Genomic DNA, 24,597 nt, shown 5'->3' on the forward strand with positions numbered 1-24,597 from the left:
CCCCTGCTGCCGGAGCCTCGCCCCTCAGCAGTTTCTCCCCTCCTTTTTTCAGGTGCGTCGTGACGTAAGACGTGGGTCACACAACCTTGGCAACTGGTCCCGGAAGCAAAAAGCCGAGGGGCGGAGAAGAAGGCGGAAAGGAGGGCCTGCGTCCGGGTAGGCCGTCAGGGGGCGGGGCGGGGCCGGGCATGGTAACAGCTCGGAAGGCGAGGGGGTTGGGTCGGCGGGAGGCGGAGGGACCGGTGTCGGCCGCGGCTCCCGCTGCCGCCGCTGCTCCATCCTGTTCCGTGTGGCCCACGCGGGCCCCGCTGCGGCCATGATGATCCACGGCTTCCAGAGTAGCCACCAGGACTTCTCCTTCGGGCCCTGGAAGCTGACGGCGTCCAAGACCCACATCATGAAGTCAGCGGATGTGGAGAAGTGAGGCACCGAGGCTGGGATTCGGGCGCAAGCCGGGAAGCTGGGCCTGGGCGGGAGGCAGGGCGAGCTCGGCGGAGCCCCAGCCCTTCTCTGGGGGGCGGAGGCTCGGGTCCCTCCGGACGGGACCTTTGAATTGACAACACCAGGAAATATTCCTGTCGCCACCTCCTGTCCTTCGGTTCGGGCCGCCAGGCGCTGCCTTCGTGAAATTGTCACTCCGCCTGGGTTTGAGCAGAGCATGATTGTTACGGTGGACTTTCCCCTCCCGTAGGTCTCTACCTGCCGCAGCCTGCGCCACCTTTAGACTATTTCTTTCTGGGTGGCTATGACCTGTTTTCTTAGGGGTTGATAAGCGGGGGTGATATATATGCTTGGTTTTTAGCATGTCAGGTGCCGTGCCAGGCACGTGAGATACAGAAGATGAAAGACAGCCTCTGCCTCGAGGAATTCACAGTCTTGTGAGAGAGACAGACAGTCATAATACAGTGTGAATTGATATAGGTGTATATGCAGGGTTATTTTAGATTGTTTAAGGGAACAAGGCATCCGGGAAATTGGGATGCCTGATCTTGATAAAGTCGGTGGGATGGGGTGGGGCTGGGGGCATGTGTAAAGCCGGAAGGGCAGAGAGAGTGACAGCTGTGATGCGTTTGTGATGCCTGAGCTGAATCTTGACAAAGTCGGGGGTGGGGGCGGGGTCCGGGGGCACGTGGCAAGCCGGTGGGTCAGAGAGAGTGGGAGCCATGAAGAACTGTTTCTGTGTGATTGGCGTGTGAGGTATCAGAGGGGGAGTACTGTAGTGAGAAGCCAGAGGCAGGTAGGCCCCTGGGCAGTGGAGATACCACTGAGAGAACTTTTATGCCAAGCTCAGGAGTTTTGAATTTTATCTGACTACCACCGGGTGCCATTTTATACAAAGGATCGACATTATCAGATATACATTCTGAAAGATTTCTCTGGAGGTGATGTGGAGGATGGATTGGTGGGCTGCAGGACTGGGTAAGGAAACCAGTTAGAAGGGGAGAGAGGAGAGATTTTAGAAGATTAAGTGCCTGAATTTGATGGCCACTTGATAGGAGGAGGAAGGAAAAAGGAGGAATCTATACGCTTGGCAAGATTTCATTGCCATTGGACAAGGTGAGAAACCCAGGAGGAGGAGCAGATTGGGGGCAGGTGTTGGATAGAGGATGAGTTTAGTTTTGTTGAAATATAAGTTGTGTGTGGGTTATAAAGTGGAGGTGTCTTAGGCGTTTATTTTGGAGCTTAAAAAAGATGACTTGTCCATGGATTTAGGTTTGGGAATCATCAGCTTATAGTTGATACCTGGAGCCTTGGGAGTGAATTAAGATCATCTAGAAGTTATCCAGAAGAAAAGGAAAAGGTCATGAGATGGAACCCTAGGGAGCGCTGACATTTTAAGATACAGGCAGAGGGAAGTGACCCGGGAAGAGAGGAGAGTCATGAAAGGATGTTTAGCTTCATAATTGGGAAAAAAAAAAAAAAAAAAAGTGACACTCTTGCAGAGCCACTAAGAAAAATTGAGAAAATACAGAAAAGAAAGCAAAAAAATTCCCTTCATCCCACCACAGACTGAGTTACTCTCTGAGTTTTCCTCTCCATATAACTTTCTCTTAAATATCACACCATATATATAATTGTATATAAAGCAGTCAGCTTCAAATTGTGGTTACCCATATAATTTACTTACAGACTCCCTAAGAAGTGCTGGATGCATGGAGAGTTCTAAGGGAATCAAATTCCAGATCTTTAATCTCCTTGTTTATTATTTCTAAAACAGCTCTGCCTGAGTATACTTAGTCCTTTTTCCTTATGAAAAAAGAAAGGCTTAACTGCTCCCATCCTAAATTTTTCTGTGATGCCTTGCCCTAGGGTATAGAAACTTCTTGGGTGCTATATAAATGAATTAGGGGAAATTTTGGATTAACGAAACTTCCTTTAATGAATTAAGGCATCTTAATCCCATAGAGACTTCCTGTCTTCCTTGTCTTATAAATGGTCCTACCTATTTGTTAATGGTGAAGCTTGACATTAGAAATGGGATTAAGATACTCTGTTTGGCCTGTGTTTAAGATACTTGGAATTTAGGACATTTGAAGAAGTGTAAGTTAGTGGCAGTGTTCTTTTACATATATGACTGGAATATTTCATAGGACTACCAGATTTTTCCAGATATGTTGGGAAAAATCCAAAGAATCACATCTTATATTAGTTCATATTTGGTATGCATTAACCAGTAAAGTAGTTAAAACTTTACTACTTGACTGGTTTATTTTACTTAGCAAAATGTCCTCAGGTTTCATCCATGTTGTCACAAATTGCAGAATTGCCTTCTTTTTAAAGGCTGCATAATATTCCATTGTATGTATAAAACACATTTTCTTTTCTTATTTTTTTGTTTTTTGTTTCTTTTTTTTAAATCACATTTTCTTTATCCATTCATATATCTATGGACATTTGCATGGGAGTGTTGATCTCTCTAGTATTTAATATTTTCTACTTCCTAATAACAAAAGAATAAATTTCATTTAAATTTATGATGAAAAATTAATGTTATTAGATATCATACTAAAGATGTGCAACTTAAAAGGTTAGATCACTGATATGTGCACATATACATAAACACAGATAAAATAAACATACAGTGTGCCTGTTTTTTTAATTTACTATTGTATCATAAGCATTTTTCTCCATTATATTTCCCTTTAAGTATTTTTAATGATTCCATAATATTTCATCACATGGATATACTATAGTTTACATAACCATTTATTTCTTTATAATTAGAGTATTTTTCTATTGAAAATAAGATGATTATGAGTATTAATGTGTATAATTTTTTTTTCCTGCATTGGGGATTGTTTGTATATTACAGATTTCCCAAAGCTGATATTTTGGGTCAAAGAATATAAATTTGATTAAGTTCTTGGTACTTTTTTCTTAATTTTTGCTCCAGGGTGGAATGAAATTGATATAGTTCTTCTGAAAATCAAGTGAGCAAGTGCTTCTTTTTCTCAGTGGGTGCTTTTGCTTTTTTTTAAAGCTTGCAACAAGTTGAGAATTTTACTGGCGAAGGTGTTTTCCTACAAGAAACAGGATCTTTAATTGCTGTCTTTTCTTCATAGCCAAAATTAATATAATTGTTTTGTAAGAACAAAAAGTTCACCAGAGATAGGAAGCTTATGGAAACATGGGACTGTGGTGCATTAAGTCCTCTCCTGGGCAGTCATGGTGGAATTACAACCCATCTTTTTTTTTTTTTAATTTTATTTATTTATTTATTTATTTATTTTTTGTGGTATGCGGGCCTCCTTCTGTTGTGGCCTCTCCCGTTGCGGAGCACAGGCTCCGGACGCGCAGGCTCAGCGGCCATGGCTCACGGGCCCAGCCGCTCCGCGGCATGTGGGATCCTCCCAGACCGGGGCGCGAACCCGGCTCCCCTACATCGGCAGGCGGACGCGCAACCACTGTGCCACCAGGGAAGCCCCCTACAACCCATCTTTATTCTTGAAAGTGGTGGGGCTTTGATGATCCAGCAATGAAGTAGATGTTTATAATAAGAATCAATATTTTTTCCATTTAAGGCTTTTAATTTGTTTATGCAGGATTTTTTTGCTTGTTTGTTTTTAATATATATACAAGACTTGATTGGTGTGTCTGATTGGAAATAGATTTAAAGCAATTGGAAAGAGAGTAATTGTGGTCTTGGGATATGCATAGATCCTTTGTTAGTTTTATGTAAGAATATGTTCTTTAATGTAGCATTATTTTACTTTACCTAACAAGTATAACTATGTAGCTGTTCAAAAATCCAGAAGTCTTAAAAAAGAAAAAAGAAAAGAAAGCCTTCTGTTCTGCTAAAGTAGCTATAATAGAACACTTGCACTAAAATTCTGTGGTTTGTTCAGGATCCCTTAGAACTTTATTCAAAGCATATTTACACTTTTAACTCTATTGCATACTTTATAATTGTAACCATATTGGAAATGTAAGGAAGGAAAAGAGTTCCATATAGTCTCTTTGCCCTAATAAATGGTTAGCATTTTTATGTTCTCTTTTTATTCATTATGCAATTTTAAGGAGTGTGATTGTTTGCTTTTCCATCCTTTGATAGATAAGAAACCAAATATAAAGGGATGAGGGTGCTTCAGGGGCAGATACCTACATTCTAGAGCAGCTAGAGGTATACACACTCAATTGAACTTGAGGACATTGTCTTACAAGATTGTTAAATATGATGATCTCTGGTCAGCAAGAAAAGGTAAAATAACATTTTATATGTTTTGTTTAAAAACAAAGAGACGTGTACAATACATTTTGAAAATTTTCCAAAATCAATAAACAGAAAAAAATTGGTACATAAGATAACCGGAAAATCACTTCCATGGAACCTCTGTGTTAGTGGTGCTTTCAGGTTGCAAGGAACGGAGACTCCCGCCCACCCCCCACCCCCGTGTTGCCTCAAGTGATGAGAATTTAATAGTACATGAGGAAATAATTAAACACAGGAATTAGCTCAGAAAATGAACAGCAGTTCTTGTGGCTCCAACTATAGATGTCTCTAATCTTCTTGTCACCCTTATTTCTCAGTCTCTACTTTGCTCTATCTGCTTATCTTGCTATTACTTAAAAATTTCACTCTCCCCTCTTCTCTACCTCATGGTTCTGTGTCATGCCATGTCTCTTGGTCTGTGCTTCATTTAACTGTCATTCAGACTTATAAAAAGAGGGATCAGAGTAAGTTTAATTGGCCGTTATTCAATTCAGCATGAGTGTATCGGGCAGAGTTCTCAGGCTAAAATTCAGGGGTTCCTGCCAGCCCATAGATAATTGCCTTTGTTTGAGAAGCCAAACTTTCATCCCTAAGTTGAAAGTCCTGGTTGTAACTCAGGTGTTGGGGTCATAAGGCATGGTAACCTATACGTGGACCTACTTTTTTCAGAAGTAATGAGTAGCCACTTAAAAGTCTTTATAACAGGGGTCACAGACTCAGCTTTTAAAGGGCCAAGGAGACTGGTGAACCAGAGAGCCTATGCCCCACTTAAAGGGGGCAACCTCCACTCAGCTCCAGCCAGTTGGTGTCACGTGGAAACACAGGTCCAATGTTGCCAAGTCTTTTTTTTTTTTTTTTGAGAGAAACTAGAAGTCCAGATTTCTCAAAAATCTCTCAATTTTTATTGTCACCTCAATAATTTTGCCAGTTATTTCAAATATTAAAAAATATATTGTGTAGGCTAATCAAAACACATCTGTGGGTTAATAATTTGTGATCCTGGTCTTATAGTATGTCTAATATAACTTTCTTATGTAATGAGGCTAGCTAGATGAGGTCCAAGTCTTTATAAGTCTAATATAATGGAAATAGGCCTGGTGTTACCACTTAACTGGCTCTGTGATTTGAGTTAGCTGCTTAAACTGTCTGAGCCTTTCTTAGCTCACAGGGTAGTTTTGAGGCTCAAATTCAACTGTCTCAGATGTGATCTGTGATCATCCTACCTAAAACAGTGCCTCCCCCATCACCTTGCTTTAATTTTTATATATCACTTGTTACTAGCTGACATTATATTGTGTATTTATTTGTATATTTGTTTATTATCTGTCTAATTTAGCCCACTACTTAATACAGTGCCCAAAAGATATACACAGAGAGAATAGATGATGAAACCATTTATAATATCATTTTATTAAATCATGTATTGTTTAACTCATTTAGGAATAGAAGGTATTCTCTGGGGATCAAAAGGAAGCAAAAATGCCAACAGTGATATAAAATAATCCTGCTGACTTTTGGTTATACATAGGTTAGCTGATGAATTGCATATGCCATCTCTCCCTGAAATGATGTTTGGAGACAACGTTTTAAGAATCCAGCATGGCTCTGGCTTTGGGATTGAGTTCAATGCTACAGATGCATTAAGATGTGTGAACAACTACCAAGGAATGCTTAAAGTAGCCTGCGCTGAAGAGTGGCAGGAAAGCAGGTGAGAATCTGGGTAGTTATGGGTTAAACAAAAAAGAAAAGAGTTGAAAAAATATTCAGTTGTGATATTTGTATTTTATTAGAATGGCTAGTACTATTATTAAATCTGATAGTTGAATCATTCTAGAGTTCTTTTTTCTCATCCATAAAATGGAGATTAATTACCCCACTCTTGAATACTTCTTGAATTAAATTGAATTACAATTGAGCTGAGCTATGTAGGGTTTACTTTTTTGAGCTTTCAGTGTTCTTTAGTGAAGAGGCATTACACTGTGTACTTTAATGTTCCTATTTTTGAAGAACAATGTTTACTTATGATTTGCATTGAAAATTTGAGGAGCATTGAAATTAAGAAAAATGTATTTTCTTTCATAATCAAATCAGCAGTTATTTACTTTGTGCCTATTATGTACTAGGTTCTTTGAAAAAAGTATAAGCCTTTAAACCATGTCCTCAGGCAGTGTACAGATTAATTGGAGAGACTACATTATCAGTACATGACAAGTTAAATAACAATAAATGTGCAGAAAAACTAAGACAGATCTTGTATTAGTGAATTATGACAAGTATATGTATTTAGTAGGACATTTTATATTATCTGTAGAATGTAATTTGGTGTGATAAATGAATACAGATAATCTATATTCTACATCACTGACTGATCCTTCTCATTTTGGTATTTGAGGACGGAGGGTGAGCACTCTAAGGAGGTTATTAAACCGTATGATTGGACCTATACAACAGATTATAAGGGAACATTACTTGGAGAATCACTTAAGCTAAAGGTAAATCTTATTTTTTGCTTTTATGAGTCATTGATTGCCTTGGACAGTTTCAGTGTTAGAACTTTCTAGTAATGGGTTATTTTATGCTGCTACTGTACTTTCTATTGCGAGGCTTCAGAACCTAATGTAAAGGGATTTTGCTTGTTGATTATCAGCACAAAATAAAAGAAAGCCATAGTGGAACAATTTTTGCTAAAAATGTGGTTGGTAGCAATGGCAGACTGCCTTAATGTTACCATTATCACTATCAAGAAGCATTAAAATGTGTCTGTTCTTGGTGTAATGTATTAGGTGATTTAGACAGAACCTGATAGCTAGTAGCTTACAGTTTTACAGATGAACAGATATGTGGGCAGATAGAAATTTTGGTCAGACAGCTTGGATTATTGTTTTGCCTACACTATGTGTGAACCTGGTGTGACTTCAGGCAAGTTATTTAATCTGACTGGTTTTATCAGTAAATTGGATAAACAGAAATATCTACCTCACAGCAGATATAAGATAATCTATGGGAAAGTTCTCAATGAATTCTAAATCTCTATATTAATGTTAAGTTGCATCTGTGTAAGCCCTGCTTAAGAAGAGATTCACTTCATGGTAAATGACACCAGGAAGGTGGAATTGGTAGGCCACATATTGGGAGCTTAGCTACATAGAGCCATGGATACTGCAGGGAACAGACAAAAAAAATCCTTCCATTACAGTCTAATGGGGGAGGAAGGTTTTTCTAGTCCATTAATACTTCATAGATTAATATTCTCTCTTTTCACTCCTGATTGAAAAACTTTGCAAAGTGTGTAGGCCTTTTGATATTTCATTGCAAGGAGTGAGGAAACGAGAGCTTGTTTTAAGCCAATGCAATAATGATGATGACTTACTTTGTGGGCTGACTTACAAAAGCCTCCTGGAGGCTATGAAGTAGCATTAGCTGTGATTGAGGAGCAAGATCCACGGCAGTAGAGACAGGGAGTGAGAGAATAGTAGGAGGTGGAAGGCATGTGCTCAGCACCCTTTATTGGCACTTCAGCCTGTCATGTAATTTGTTCTAAGGTGTTGCTGACAATGTGATCCACCACTTACTAGTGGTAAGGAGCTCAGGCTTTGGCAAACCTGAGTTCAAATCCCAGCACCATCACTTAACAGCTTGGAAAAGCAATTTAATCTTTGCTAATAAGCCTTAGTTCTCACTTTGGTAAACTAGGGATAATATCAGTTGTGAGGTAGTAAATAAGATAACATGTATTAAGTGTTTATGGCACAGGGTCTGTTAACACAGTAAGATCTTAATAAATGGCAGCTGCTACTATTATGATACTATCATATCTCAAATGTCAAGGCAACTAAGTTAATATTATTGAAATGCCAAGAGTAAAAGTAACTATATTGTCTAAATAGTATTTACCCTTGCTTTATGGTCTAAACAGAGTTGATGAATGTGTTCCTTTATTGCCTTAAAAAATAGAGTGACTATTTTCCAGGTAAAATTGTTAGGACTTTGTTACTTAATTCTCAAAACAGTCTTGTAGGATAGGCATTTTTATCCTTATTTTGTAGACGAAGAAATGGGTTCAAGATCTTAAAGTATGTGTTTCTTAGTAACATAACACCGATGTTAGAGCTTCTTGTTAAGCACATTTGTTATATGTGGAAGATCACTTTCATAGGAACATTTTTTACTTTTAACTTTGTTTTAATACCTAAGGATTTTTTGACCTGTAATATTATTTGAGATTTTAAATTATTTAATCCTTCAGCTCTTCTTTAAAACACTATTCAGAAGCCCTGGTATGTATAGGAAGTGTTTGCCTGTGTGGGAGAAGGTATTTTATGTGTACAGTAAGAATATCAGAGAATGAGGCGTTAGAATGAAGCCTTTCCTTTGCCCTTAAATTCTTGGTTTTTAGTTGCTGGGGCCTCTTGGGGTGTGTGTGTGTGTGTGTGTGTGTGTGTAATGTTTTCTCACTCTTTAGGTTGTTAAACCTATTACTCTGAGTTGTAGCATGGTGTAAGAGGAGAAAGCCAGTCACAGAGTTGTACTGACCTGGCTGGATTCATATCCAGCCTTGTCATTTGTTGTCTGGGCTACCATAGGCACTTCTCTCAAATTGTGGTGTGAGAATGTTATGAGAAAACAGGTCAAATGCCTAATATATACCTGGCCTATAGTAACCTATCAACGTTTGGCTGTTTTCTTCTTTCTTATTAAATAAATAAATTGAATGTGCAGGAAAATATAAGTAGAAGACTGCCTCTTCTATTGATACTGCTTTTTAGGAATAAAACATGCTTAGTGTTCATGCGTTTAAAAAAGCTTTTTTTTTTAAAAACACATTGGAACATTTGCCCAACTTAATGTGATTCAGTATCTTGAGCTTTCTTTTTTCCATTTTTTTTCATTGTGGTAAAAAAATATGTAACATAAAATCTATCTTAGTTATTTCTAAGTGTATTAAATACTGTTAAGTATATTCATGTTGTTGTGCAACTAATTTCCAGAACTTCTTCCTCTTGAAAAACTGAAACTCTGTATCTATTGAACAGCAACTCCCCATTTCTTCCTTCTCCCAGCACCTGGCAGTCACCTTTCTACTTTCTGTTTCTGTGAATTTGACTATTCTAGATGCCTCATATAAGTGGAATCATACATTATTTGTCTTTTTGTGACTGGCTTATATCACTTAGCACAATGTCCTCAGGGTTTATCCATGTTGTGGCATGTGTCAGACTTCCTATCCTTTTTAGGGCTGAGTAATATTCCATTGTATGTATATACCACATTTTGTTTTTCCATTCGTCAGTGAGCATTTGGGTTGCTTCTACCTCTTGGCTATTGTGAATAGTGCTGCTGTGAACATAGGTGTGCAAATATCTCTTCAAAATTCTGCTTTCATTTTTTGGGGGGGTATATACCCAGAAGTGGAATTGCTGGATCATATGGTAATTCTATTTTTAATTTTTGGAGGAACCCCTGTACTGTTTTCCATAGCGGCTGTACCATTTTATATTCCCACCAGCAGTGTATGAGAGGTTTTGATTTGCATTTCCCTAATGACTAGTGATGTTGAACATCACTATGCTTGTTGGCCATTTGTATATCATCTTTAATATCTTGAGCTTTTAAAAGTAGCTTTAGGGCAGGAATGTGCTGACATAAACATTGGAAATGAATGGAGTTTATAAGGCAAAAGGCAAAAAGAACTGCATATGAGTACTGTATACTTGTTGATAGTTGTTTTCCTCAGAGGTATGGGTTAACAATTCTGATACTGTTTTAGTTCTGCAAGATGAAAAAGTTTTATGGATCCATCTTACAACAATGTGAGTATAATTTATACTACTGAACTGTACACTTAAATATGGTTAAGATGGTAGATTTCTTGTTACGCCTTTTTTTTTTTTGCCAGCAATTAGAAAAAAAGTTAAACATGATTGCCATGTAACCCAGGTATACACTCAAGAGAATTGAAAACTATATACCCACGTAAAAACCACATAAAAACCTGTACATGAATATGCATAGCTGCATTACTCATAATAGCTAAAATGTGAAAACCACCCAGATGTTCATCAGTGGATAAACAGAACTGGTATATCTAGACAGTAGAATATTATTTAGTCCTGAAAAAGGAATGAAACACTGATACATGCTACAACCTTGGAAACATTATGCTAAGTGAAAGAAGCCAGACACAAGGGTACATGTATATGATTCCAGAAAGATTTGCTGAATAAACAAATCTATAGAAACAGAAATTAGAGTATTGGCTTCCAGGGGCTAGGGGATGTGGGGAATGGAGAGTGACTGCTAATGGGTATGGCGGTTTCTTTTTGGGGTGATGATACGTTCTGGGTTAGATAATAGAGGTGACTGCACAGTCTTGTGAATATACTAAAAACCACTGAATTGTACACTTTAAAAGGGTAAATTGTATAGTATGGGAGTTATATCTCCATTTTTTTAAAAGAGAAATATCATTGTAAATCATTGTAAAACATAGCAATTTCACTCTGTGTTCCTAATGGGATGTACACACACACACACACACACACACACACACACACACACACACACACACACAGACTACGTTCAGCAGTTTTTAAAAAGGGAATTTAACATACGGTTCTTAGCATTTGCTGTTAATTAACTTTATATGATAAATTTAAAAATTTTAAAATATTTATGTCAAGTAATTTCCTTATTATAAGCCTCCATCTGATGTGAGGGAGGTTCCACTTGAAAGATGTGACCAGGACTTATTTTTCTTGTAATATATCAAGAATATTTGTAGTGCTCCATATGTTTTTTAAGCTTTTTAAAAACTGTGGAATAACTTAGAAAAGTCCATAAAACATGAAGGTTGAGTTTAATGAATTATAAAATGTAACCACTCAGGAAAAGAAATAGAACATTGTGAGCACTCCCAAGCAGGACCCTTCCCGATCATAGTTCTTTTAAAAAAATATTTCCTAGTATCTTTTGAAATTTTCAACCTTAGCTTTTATTTCCTTGAAACTAGTGTGCATTGTTATTTTACAGCTTGGGCCTCATATTTTCAACATCTAGAGTCCCCAGTGTCTCTTATTGTCTTGTTATTTCTGTTCCGATTTATGGTGTCTAGACTCCTAATATGCTTTCTTATTTTTCTTGGAATCCTGTTTTTCCTCCACAGAGGATTTTTGTTTATTTCTGGTGGGCAGCTGAGGGCATTCATAGTCGAGGGCATAGGTTTGCAAACTGTTTCTGTAAAGGACCAGATAGTAAGTATTGCAGGCTTTGAGGACCATAAAGTTGATGTTGCAGTTACTCAGCTGTGCTGCTGTAGTCGAAAACAGACATAGACAATATGCAAACGAATGGGTATAGCTGTTTCTCAGTAAAATTTTATTTATGGACATGGAAATTTGAATTTCATATAATTTTTATGTGACATGAAATATTCTTAAGAAAAAATTTCCCCCAGTCATTTGAAAAATGTAAAAAGGATTCTCAGCTTGCAGTACATACAAAAATAGGTGGCAGGCCACATTGGCCTGGAAGTCTTAGTTTGCTAACCTCTGATATGGGGCCAGAGTTTGAGGTTTACTGGGCGTGTAATATAAGAAGCTGTGCAACCAGTGTAGCACTTTGAGATGTCATCCCAAAATTGGGAGCAGGGCAAGGAATTCTCCAAGGCCAAGGCCTCTGCCCTTAGTGAATACTGAGCAATTATGGCGCCAGCAGAGCTCAGCCTCTCCTCTGTCCAGTCATTGCTGATGCCTCAAGGCCAAAGCCAGAAAACTGTAGGCTCACTTTCACTTTTCTGGGCTCCAGTCCTCTTCCAGATATCAGTCCAGTCATTCTTTAGTGCCTTAGCCGTATAATGCTTTTAAGAAGTTTTTGTTTTTTCATCCAGCTTTTTAAGTTGTCTTCAGCAAGAGGGTTTGTCCAGGTTACTTATTTTGACAATACCAGAAGCCAAAAATGTTCCATATGTCTTAGGTGTAGCTGTTTTACCTTTTCTTTTCAGATGCTTGAGTTCAGGAAGGAGATAAGTGGAGTTGAGGAAGAGAAAAGGCACAGAAATACAAAGTTTTAAACATATTTGTCCTTATGAATGAAGAAGATAGTATATACATAAGTTAAATATATTGAATTTCCCTAATCCATGTGTTATCTAATTATTTTTTGTCTTTCTCTTTCAAACATTTTATAAGAACAAGTAAATGGCAAAAATGATGGATTCATGTTCACCAGTCACTTACTGGAAGGCATATATGAAATATTAGTGAAGTAGCCATTTACTAATGAGAAAATTCATGTAATGATTAATTTTTTGGAAGTCAGATGTATCTATAAGGAAGATTTTCAAATGTGTTCCTTTGAACTAAAACTAATTAAAAAGTAAGGAATTTAAAAGTTGTGTTTATTTAATAATAACTAAAGTTTTATGCTCTTAGGGAATCCTAGAGGCACCAACGTTGGTCTTAAATAGATCACAAACATGCAAGTGATGCAAGGGACTGATTATATGCTGCCCTATCCCTATCCCTCACGTTCCTTCCCCACTCCGAATTTTACCTTCACGTGTGGTCTCATGTCTGCTGTAGACACATATTGGAATAAAATTGCAGAGGGCTAAAATGTTATCTGTGGGTAAACATGGAAGAACTATGGACATTTTTTTCACCTCTTGGGAATCACATACAAACTGCTAGTTTCTTTCATAGCAACCTTTTCCCCCTCTGCATCACTTAATACTCCCTAAGATCATTTTCCCACAAAATCTATGTAATCTCTTGGACATCCATATCATATTTTTCTAATTCTTGTCCAGTTTTCTGAAACTACTCTTCATTTCTTAATTCTATGCCTGAGTCAAAGAAATGACCTAGTCACAGCTACTAAGTAAAGTAAAATAATAGCTACCATTTACTGAATTCTTATGGTTTGACAAGCATTGTTGTGTTTATTTATGATACAACTATGTCAAAGAATTGAAAAGCTGAACATTTTGTAGTGAAATTGAATGTAGTAAAGAATGGTATCACAAATCATACTTTCATGTTACTATTAGGAGACACTTGGATTTAGTGAGCTACTGATGTGACCTGCCTTGAGATTGTTGGTGCTTTTGTTGGGTTATGTATGTTTGTGTCCGGGGGCTGCAAAATAATACTTTAAAAAAATATCCAGTATCCTCTAAAGTCCTTTGGAATGCTACGAGTTTCCCTTAGAATTTCTCTGCAAGTTCTTATTTACCTCAATATTTAAAACACCTTTGTTTGTAGATTTGGGGATCTAAAATATATAAATCATTCTAATGGGAAAAAATTTTTTTAAGTTCCAAATAAATGTCGTAAAAGTAGACTTTTACGGCACAAAACTGCTTTGAACTTCTATGATAGTAGTAGTTCATCACATTGACTAATTTTCAGATGGTTAGTTTTCTCATAGTCACAATAGAGCACTTGATTTTAATGTGTTATATTTAATGATTTTCATATGAAAGATGATGAATTTTGACTCTCTGTGTTGTGAAGCTATAATATCAGACATCTTAGATTTTTCAGGCACAAGACATATATCTCGTTTTTCGTGTCTACTGATAACACCCAAATTTAGAACCGGGTGCTCTGGCTATGCAGAAAATACTGGTAGGAAAGCTGTCTAAATTTTTTTTTTTATGTGCCCCTTCTTATATTTTTTCTTTTAGGTTGTACCTACAACAGATCATATAGATACAGAGAAATTGAAAGCCAGAGAACAGATTAAGTTTTTTGAAGAAGTTCTCCTGTTTGAGGATGAACTTCATGATCATGGAGTTTCAAGCCTGAGTGTGAAAATTGTGAGTATTGTGAATGTGTTTAAAATTAACTTCTTCCATTTTTACCATTGGTCAGAAATACAAGACTAACTTGAAATCATACCATCGTAACGTGATGTCATGTAAAGTTTCACTTGGGTCTAGAATACATCTTATTAATATCCATCATAAAATTAACAAAATCTTACATATTTTATATATTGTATTCTGTATATTTTGTATATTGTTAAGACTTTAGCAAATCATTTTTGTGTAGACCTGTCTGGCTACTTTGCTGTTTGTTTATTATTTAATTTAAATGAAAATTGTGACTCAATTTTCACATTTCTGAATTAAAAATGATAATTGAAAGGATCTGCAGACAGCACAGTGGATGTCATTTTATTTTATTTTTATTTATTTATTTATTAAATTATTTTATTTTATTTTTTTATCTTTGGCTGCATTGGGTCTTTGTTGCTGAACACAGGCTTTCTGTAGTTGCGGCGAGCAGGGGCTACTCTTCCTTGCAGTGCGTGGGCTTCTCATTGCGGTGGCTTCTCTTGTTGCGGAGAACGGGCTCTAGGTGTGCGGGCTTCAGTGGTTGTGGTGCACAGGCTTAGTTGCACCGCTGCAGGTGGGATCTTATCGGATCAGGGCTCGAACCCGTGTCCCCTGCATTGGCAGGTGCATTCCTAACCACTGCGCCACCAGGGAAGCCCCTGGATGTCATTTTAAAAAGTCACCCATGTGTCAGAATTTCAGTGTGCCATTAAAATACACTTTAGTCTCCAGCATAGAAGTGGAAAACAGAAATGACAAGTGTTAATTCCCTCTTTTTTTTTTTTTTTTGTATTCTTTTCTACCAACAGAGGACAGACTACTTCCATTAACAGTGTTATTGGTGGAACATGCTAAAAAAGAATAATAAATAGACCCCCTATTTGTTTACTATTAGGTTATAATTGGGTTTCTAACACTTTCCAGAGAAACTTCAACTGAAACTTTCTATTAAATGCCTTATCCTTAAGATCCAGCTAAAATGTCACCTCCTCTGTAAGGCCTTCCACAGCTCCCCTAGGCAGAGTCAAATATCCCTTTACCATACTCCTATATGGTACTTTTTTTTAACTTTTTTTTTTTAACCCCTCTATTATAGCACTTATCATAACCACTGCCAAAGACAAGGGCCCCAGCATCAAACATTGTTCTTGGAGCATGATTATGGACGCTGTGATTTAAATAATAATAAAGAATGAAAACAATAAGTCAAAAGCAGCAATAAGTGTGGTTTAAGCTGAGTTTTTCTGTAGAATCATAGGATTTTGGAATTGTAATGAATTTTTAGAGAATCATTTAGTCTAGCCTCTATAGATGAGGCCCAAAAAGTTTATCTAAGGTTGTGAGACTAATTAAGTTTTCTTTGTACCATCTAACATATATCATTATTCTAGCATTAGATGATTGTTCCTTGTTCACCTATAACTTTCCCCCAGTTTATCTCTTGTCATTTAGATTTGTTCATTCTCTAGCTCATCCGGTCATGTACCTTTCCACTTGTCTACGTACCTACGGAATTGACTATGTTGAATGTTCATTATGAGTTTGCATATCTGGATGTGCACTTGTATCCAAGTGGGTAGATAGTCTACAGTGTATACAAGTGGGAAGGTATGTAGAGAGCATGTGTTTTTTGCAGCTGAAGGAGTTGGAGAGGGTATGGGCATAAATGTATTATGTGTGTATCAGAGTAAATAGTAAGTCTCAAACTGAAGCATAACATCATCTTAAAATGCTTTCTTCTTACCTAGTGTAACTTTTAAAAAGTTATGTGATAGGGTTCCATTTTAAGAATGCCTGGAAGGATTTCATTAGAATAGTGAACTTCCTTTCTGGGTTGGTTTCTTTCTCAGAGTGTAACAGATATTGCTGTAAATAAAATAAATGCCATAATTTCTGGCTTAGAGGCAATAGGGTATGGACAAATGAAGTTCTTTCCTATAGAAGCAAAGATTAGTCTGGTAAATATGGATGTAGGTGAGAAACCAGGAATGTGGTGCCTGGGAAGCGAAGGGAGTAGAACTTCTCAAGGCTGGCATGGAGGTCAGTATGCTGAGAAGAGATTTTAATAAGCTTAGAATGGGATGGTGTCTGCTAGACTAAAACATTTGTTTATTGGTTTTAGCAATTAGGGTATTGTTCTTCACTGTGGCAAGATCAAGGTAAGTTACATACTTAGGGGGTAAATGAAAGATGTGGAGGAGGAGACAAAGTGTAGATATAGACCAAACTTTCCTAAAGCTTTACTGGTATAGGAGGGGAAACAGATGTAGCTAAGAGAGAACATGAGGTTGACAGAGGAATGTGTGTGTTTGTGTTTTTAAATATGGGGAAGACTTTAGCATGTTTAGGTACAGGAAGGACTCACTTGTAGACTTGTAGAGAAAGGGGTGAAAATGGATGGAGTGAGGTTTCTGAGGATGAGTATGGGAGGAAGAGGAAGGCTTTGAGCCTTTGCTGTATGTGAGACTGATTGGAAAAACTCCAGTCTTCTCCTGTGTTTCTCCTTTACTCTCACACTACTATCCCACTCACAACACTTCTGACACCAGATGTGTGAGTTTTTTCCCAGCACCAAGCAATTCTGTGACACCAGTTGGATGTCCTACAATTTAATCCAGTTCTGACATTATCTACTTGGAAATAACATCAGGTCCCACAGGTTAAGGACTCAGTCCCATCAGACTGCCCTCCCTCCTTCAGATGCCAATAGCAGGTAGTAGGTACCCAGGTTACCCACAACCTCTGTTGGACTTGGCTACAAATTGGAGGTTCCCATGACATTCTCCTTTTGGATTTGATTTTTTGCTAGAACAGATCATAGAACTCAGGGAAGCAAGTAGGTTTACCAGTTTATTAAAGAATATGTTAAAGCAGGGGTCCGCAACTGGGCTGCACAGCAGGAGGTGAGGGGCGGGTGAGTGAGAGAAGCTTCGTCTGTATTTACAGCCGCTCCCCATTGCTCGCATTACCGCCTGAGCTCCACCTCCTGTCAGATCAGCGATGGCATTAGATTCTCATAGGAGCACGAACCCTACTGTGAACTGCGCATGCAAGGGATCTAGGTTGCATGCTCCTCATGAGAATCTAATGCCTGATGATCTGAGGTGGAGCTGAGTCAGTGATGCTAGAGCTGGGGAGCGGCTGCAAATACAGATTATCATTAGCAGAGAGGTTTGACTGCACAGAAACCATAATAAATCAATTGCTTGCAGGCTCATATCAAAACCCTATCAGTGGGCTTCCCTGGTGGCGCAGTGGTTGAGAGTCAGCCTCCCGATGCAGGGGACATGGGTTCGTGCCCTGGTCCGGGAAGATCCCACATGCTGCGGAGTGGCTGGGCCCATGAGCCATGGCCGCTGAGCCTGTGCTCTGCAACAGGGAGAGGCCACAACAGTGAGAGGCCTGCGTACCGCAAAAAAAAAAAAAAAAAATGTAATGCACTTGAATCATCCCAAAACCATCCCCCCCTGCACTGGTCCGTGGAAAAATTGTCTTCCACAAAACCGGTCCCTGGTGCCAAAAGGTTGGGGACTGCTTTGTTAAAGAATACAGATGAAGAGATACATAGGGTGAAGTCTGGGAAGGTCCTAAGCCTAGGAGCATCTGTCCCTGTGGAGTAGAGGTGCATTGTCCTTCCAGTATGGGGGTGTGTTCACCAGCCTGGAAGCTCTTTGAATCACATGCCATTGGGATTTTATGGAGGCTTCTTCACATAGGCATGATCAATTAGTAATTCCATTTCTAGCCCCTCTCCCTTCTCTGGAGAGTGGAGGTGGGCCTGGAAATTCCAAGCTTATAATCATGGCTTGGCCTTTCTGGGTACCAGCTCCCATCCAGGAGCCCACCCAGAGTCACCTCATTGTTTTTGTTTTCGTTTTTTTTTGTTGTTTTTTTTTTTTGCGGTACGCGGGTCTCTCACTGTTGTGGCCTCTCCCGTTGCGGAGCACAGGCTCTGGACGCGCAGGCTCAGCGGCCATGGCTCACGGGCCTAGCCGCTCCGCGGCATGTGGGATCTTCCCGGAATAGGGCATGAACCCGTTTCCCCTGCATCGGCAGGCGGACTCTCAACCACTGCACCACCAGGTTAGCCCGAGTCACCTCATTGGAACAAAAGATGCTTGCTTCTAGTGCTCTTATCGGTTAGGAATTTATAAGGGTTTCAGAAGTCCTATTTCAGAAACCAGGGGTAGAGACCAGTGTATGATTCTCTATTATCTCACAGAAACCATGCTAGATAATTATCTATATTATCTGATTTAATCCTCCTGAAAATTCTATGCAGTGAATACTTATTCTTATTTTCAGAAATATTAAGTAACTTGCCCTACATCAGTCATACAATGGATAAGTTTGTCTCTCTGCCTTTGTTCATAATCTTCTAGGATCTAGATCATGAGTAGAAGGACTAGCCTTAAGAGAGAGAGATGCTTCTTCCATAGTGATAGGAGGAAGGGAGAACAGGATGCAGTTAAGTCAGCCAGTGATTCCTATACCTGTATTTTATCAGAATTCCTAGGCACATTAGAGATTTAGTTGTTTTTTAACACTATAGGACAAAGAAGACATATATTGCTTTTATTTGGTGTTTTACCTTGGCCGGAAGACGGCTAAAAAGTTATTCTTTTAGAACTGCAAAGTAGTTGATTACGAATGTTTGTTTTTTCAGTTTCCATAATAACTATAAAATACTCTGAAAAGAAATGCTGTTGAAATGTGGAAGATGCTTATATAAACAAAATAACGTACTTTAGATTCTTGATATTGTTGGATTGAGCCTTTTAGATTCTCTTAATTTATTTAACTGTTTCAGGTTTTAAAGTGTGTTTTCCACCTTCAAATTTCAACCCAGACAACTTTTATTAAAAAATAATCATAATTTCTTTGTGGTACAGTTCCCTAGTGAGAAAGAGTGGATTTAGAGCTCCTTGCACCATGAGGCTTGGGATGTTTTGGATTTGCTTCATTGAATTTATTATGAGTTTTGATAACTTTGTGTGAGTGGCATTACCTATATCTAATTAGGAGATATTTGTTTCAGAAATTAATTTTTTCTTTTTTTTTTTTAGATGTTGGGGGTAGGAGTTTATTAATTAATTAATTTATTTTTGCTGTGTTGGATCTTTGTTTCTGTGCGAGGGCTTTCTCTAGTTGTGGCAAGCGGGAGCCACTCTTCATCGCGGTGCACGGGCCTCTCACTATCGCGGCCTCTCTTGTTGCAGAGCACAGGCTCCAGACGCACAGGCTCAGTAGTTGTGGCTCACGGGCCCAGTTGCTCCGCGGCATGTGGGATCCTCCCAGACCAGGGCTTGAATCCGTGTCCCCTGCATTAGCAGGCCGATTCTCAACCATTGCACCACCAGGGAAGCCCAGAAATTTATTTTCTTTTGTATTTCTAAATTAGCTTCTCTCAGCAATGTTTGTTTTTAGGTTAGGATTTTGTGTCTTAACCTACTTCCTTGTTAGGGCTTACAGCTTGTAGGGCTGTGCTCTAACAGAGATTTAAAGAGAAGCTCTTTTTGTGCTAATGTTAGTTTTTAACTTTCAAAGAAAATTAATTTCCTATCTACCAAATACTGGCAGCACTGTGATGTTCTGTAATGGCTTTAACAGCTAGTGGTTAATTCCATTCTGAGTAGAGTCAGGAGTGAACATTGTCTGCCTTCTGCTCCCATGTTTTATTTAGAGTCCAAGTATACTGGGCAGGGACATATCTTTCATCTCTGTGTACAGAGAATTCTACAGTGCTTGTACAGAGGTAGCTTATATTGGACGTGTAGTCCCATAGAATTGTCATATTTTACAGACACAGGGCCCAAGAGATTGTTTCTTTACATCCCCTATCTTTGTAGGTGAAAGAGAAGACTTTGGGTGGTTCAGAAACTTGCTCTAAGTTGGTTGTTCTCAACCTTATCGGACCCATTGCTCCATTTTTTTTTTTAACCAGATACTTTAAGCACCCTCTCCCTTTTACTATCCTGAAAGAAATTCTTAGATAATATAAGCCACCTTCTTTCTAATAAATCAACATAATGTTCTAATTATAAGATAAAAGGGAAATTTAAAAATTGATTTAGAATAAAATGATAGGAATTTCAACATGTAAATGCATAGTATGACTGTATAAGTAGTCAGATGCTTATATTTGCATACTAAATCACTGTGAATGTGACAGCTACAAGTGTAGGCTGACAGATATGCCAGGTATCAGTCAGTGACTCAGATAACACAATCGGGACTGTCATCAGTGATGTAATTTTTCAAAGTGGTGAACAACTCTTAGTGAAGTGTCAAATAAAACAAAGTATAATCTTCTCTTGATTTACAAGGTAATTGCCTTCCTGGAAATTGAATGAATTTTATATTTATATGTAAAATGGAATTAGGTTCAAACGTCAGATAATTATAAATCAGTTTTTTTTTCACCCACATAAATGCCAGGTGAGATGTTTGACAGTTTTGTGGGATGCAGAATTGGACTTTGTTGTAAAGGATCGTCCTGGGTACTACAGAACATCTAATGTCTCTGGTCTTTAACTGCTAATTGTTGTTATTGGCTGCTCATCTTTGTGACAATGAAAAACACCCTCAAATTTCCAAACGTCTCCTTGGAGAGAACTACTGCCTTAAAATATACAGCTGAATTGTAGAATTGGGACTAGAACTTGGTCCCTTATTTTTAGTCTCCCCATTGTGCCATGCTGAAATGATACTTCAGCTTGCTTCACATGTTATGCCCAGTATGACTGTTAATAATTAATTTTGAAATCTGAAGAAATGTTGCAAATAAGTCTTTCCAATAATTACAAACAGCACTCTGTCAGTGCTAATGATGTGCTTCTCAATTTGTTGTGATACTAAGTTATCGTAAGTCAGGTTTTTCCTCTAGCTCTTCATTACCGTAAGTCTTGCTTTTAAGTCTGTTGTTGTTAACCTGCAGAATACAGTTTGACTCAGAGCCTTTTCTCCATCAAAGAGCTTCTAGCCTCTATTTCATTCATCCAATAGTTAATGAGCACCTGCTGTGTGCTAGCAACTTTTTTAGGCAATAGGGACACAGTGATGAGCAAAGCAGGTATTCCCACTGTTGTGGAGCCTACAGCCAAGTGGAGGAGAGAGGCCTTAAGCAAGTAAACACATAAATGAATATGGTTACAGATATGTTCATTCATTTATAATGGAGAACTATGAGAGAGAATAACAAGAAATCTCTGTGATTATGAAACAGTAGGAAAGGCCTCCTCGTAGAAGTGACATTTATTTTGAGATCTGAAGGACAAGTAAGTGTTAGCCAGGAGAACAACTCCAGGTCAGGGAACAGGGTATTGAAAGGTCCTAGGGCAGGAGAGGTTGGCCTGTGGCTGGTGACTCCAGGCAGTAAAGCTGCTTTGGTTACTAGGTTATCCTTATTATTTCTTCTTTCTTCATTAACATTGCTCTGTGCTTATCTGGAATTATAGGCAGTTCCCTGAATGTATCTTACTATTTCATGCCTTAGTACTTTTTTTCTTTTTTTGGTACATGCTATTTCCTCTTTCTAGAATTCTTCTTCCCACCTCAGCTTTTCTTTTCATGGTCAGCTCAAAGATTGCCTTCTCTGATTTTCTTCAGCAGGCTTAGCTACTTATTTCTTTGAGTGCTTATTGAACGTTGTGTGTACCTCTGTTATAGTAACTACCACATCATTTTGTCTGTCTGACTGTTTCCCTCTTTGATAAACTTCTTGAGAATTGAGATTGTATTTCATTTGTATAAATCCAAGACCTACTATAATAAGAACTTGACACTTAGTAGACAATAGTATTTATTTAGTAAATGGTCAAATGTATTCTTTTTTCTACTAATCCTTCATTATAAAACTTGCAAATATATTCAGAAGTAGACACAATTCTCTTTTATTTAAAAAAATTTTATTGAAGTATAGTTGAGGTACAATATTATATGTTACAGGTATACAATATAGTGATTCACAATTTTTAAAGATTATACTCCATTTATAGTTATTATAAAATATTGGCTATATTCCCCATGTTGTACAGTATATCCTTGTAGCTTACTTTATACCTAATAGTCTGTACCTCTTAATACTCTACCCCTGTGTTTCCCCTCCCCCATCCCTTCTCCCCACTGGTAACCACTGGTTTGTTCTCTATATCTGTGAGTCAGCTTCCTTTTTGTTACATTCACTAGTTTGTTGTATTTTTTAGATTCCACATGTAAGTGATATCATATAGCAGTTGTCTTTTTCTGTCTGATTTATTTCACTTAGCATAATGCACTCCAAGTCCATCCTTGTTGCTGCAAATGGCAAAATTTCATTCTTTTTTATGGCTGAGTAGTACTCCATTGTATATGTATTACCATATCTTCTTTATGCAATCATCTGTTGATGGAAACTTCAGTTGCTTCCATATCTTGGCAATTGTAAATAATGCTGCTATGAACATTGGAGCGCATGTATTTTTTCTTTTTCTTTTTTTTAAAAGATTTTTTTGATGTGGACTATATTTAAAGTCTTTATTGACTTTGTTACAGTATTGCTTCTGTTTTGTGTTTTGATTTTTTGGTCGCAAGGCATGTGGGATCTTAGCTCCCCGACCAGGGATCGAACCTGCACCTGCTGCATTGGAAGGCGAAGTTTTAACCACTGGACCACCAGGGAAGTCCTTGGAGTGCATGTATTTTTTCAAATTAGTGTTTTTGGTTTTTTTGGGTATAAACCCAGGAGTGGAATTGCTGGGTCATATGGTAGTTCTATTTTTAGTTTTTTGAGAAACCTCCATACAGTTTTCCACAGTGGCTACACCAATTTACATTCCCAGCAACAGTGTACGAGGGTTCCCTTTTCTCCTCGTTCTTGGCAGCATTTGTTATTTGTGTTCTTTTTGATGATAGTCATTCTGACAGGTGTGCGGTGGTATCCCACTGCGGTTTTGATTTGCATTTCCCTGATGATTAGACAGAATTCAGTAATGAATTAATATGTACTTGTCACACACCAATTTATGTCAGTCTTTTAAAAAAATTTAATTTTTTTATTGATGTAACAGTGATTTATAACATTATACAAGCTTTATGTGGACAACATTGTTTTTGTACTTCTGCATACTTTACAACATGCTTATCACCAAAAATTTATTTTTCATTCGTCACCATATAGTTGATTCCCCTGTACCATTTTGCCTTCCCCCCAACCCCTTCCCCTCTGGTAACCACTACTCTGTTATCTGTATCTATGTGTTTGTTTTTGTTTGTTTGGTTTATTCACTTATTTTGTTTTTGTTTGTTTATTAGTTTTTTATATTACGCTTATGAGTGAAATCATGCTATATTTGTCTTTCTCCATCTGACTTATTTTACCTAGCATGATACCCTCAGTGTGCAGCCATGTTATTGCAGATGGCAAGCTTTCATCTATTGTTATGGCTGAGTAGTATTCCATTCTATATATATACCACATCTTCTTTATCCATTCATCTGTTAATGGGCATTTAAGTTGTTTCCATATCTTGGCTATTGTAAATAATGCTACGATGAACACAAAGGTGCAGATATCTTTTCAGATTAGTGTTTTCATATTCTTTAGATGATACCCAGATGTGGGGTAGCTGGTTAATATGGTAGTTCTATTCTTAATTTTTTTTTTTTTTTTTTTTGCGGTACGTGGGCCTCTCACTGTTGTGGCCTCTCCAGTTGCGGAGCACAGGCTCCGGACGTGCAGGCTTAGTGGCCATGGCTCACGGGCCTAGCTGCTCCGTGGCATGTGGTATCTTCCCGGACCGGGGCACGAACCCATGTCCCCTGCATTGGCAGGCGGACTCTCAACCACTGCACCGCCAGGGAAGCCCTATTCTTAATTTTTTGAGGAATCTCCATACTGTCTTGCATAGTTACTGCACCAGTTTAAATTCCCATAAATAGTGCACGAGTGTTCCCTTTTCTCCATATCCTTGCCAACATTTATTTTTTATCTTTTTTTTTTTTTTTTTTTTTTTTTTTTTGTGGTACGCAGGCCTCTCACCGTTGTGGCCTCTCCCGTTGCGGAGCACAG

At 38.2% G+C, this 24,597-nt stretch overlaps 1 protein-coding gene across 4 annotated transcripts in view; it reads left to right on the forward strand.

Annotated features, from left to right (window-relative positions):
- The first annotated feature begins 203 nt into the window (after window positions 1-203).
- TIPRL (TOR signaling pathway regulator) overlaps window positions 204-24,597 on the forward strand; it is a 36,763-nt gene continuing 12,369 nt past the window's right edge. The window contains exons 1-4 of one of the 4 annotated variants that reach the window (XR_003679462.2): window positions 204-420; window positions 6,240-6,419; window positions 7,104-7,203; window positions 14,397-14,528. Coding sequence is in view for 3 of the 4 variants with exons in the window: in XM_007114672.4 (XP_007114734.1) it covers window positions 317-420; window positions 6,240-6,419; window positions 7,104-7,203; window positions 14,397-14,528 (516 nt within the window). In the remaining variant the exon portion in view is untranslated. The other 3 variants (XM_007114672.4, XM_007114673.4, XM_007114674.4) reach the window with 3 other exon arrangements.

This window comes from Physeter macrocephalus, chromosome 4 (assembly GCF_002837175.3).
Source record: "Physeter macrocephalus isolate SW-GA chromosome 4, ASM283717v5, whole genome shotgun sequence".
In the NCBI taxonomy this organism is placed as follows: Eukaryota; Metazoa; Chordata; class Mammalia; order Artiodactyla; family Physeteridae; genus Physeter; species Physeter macrocephalus.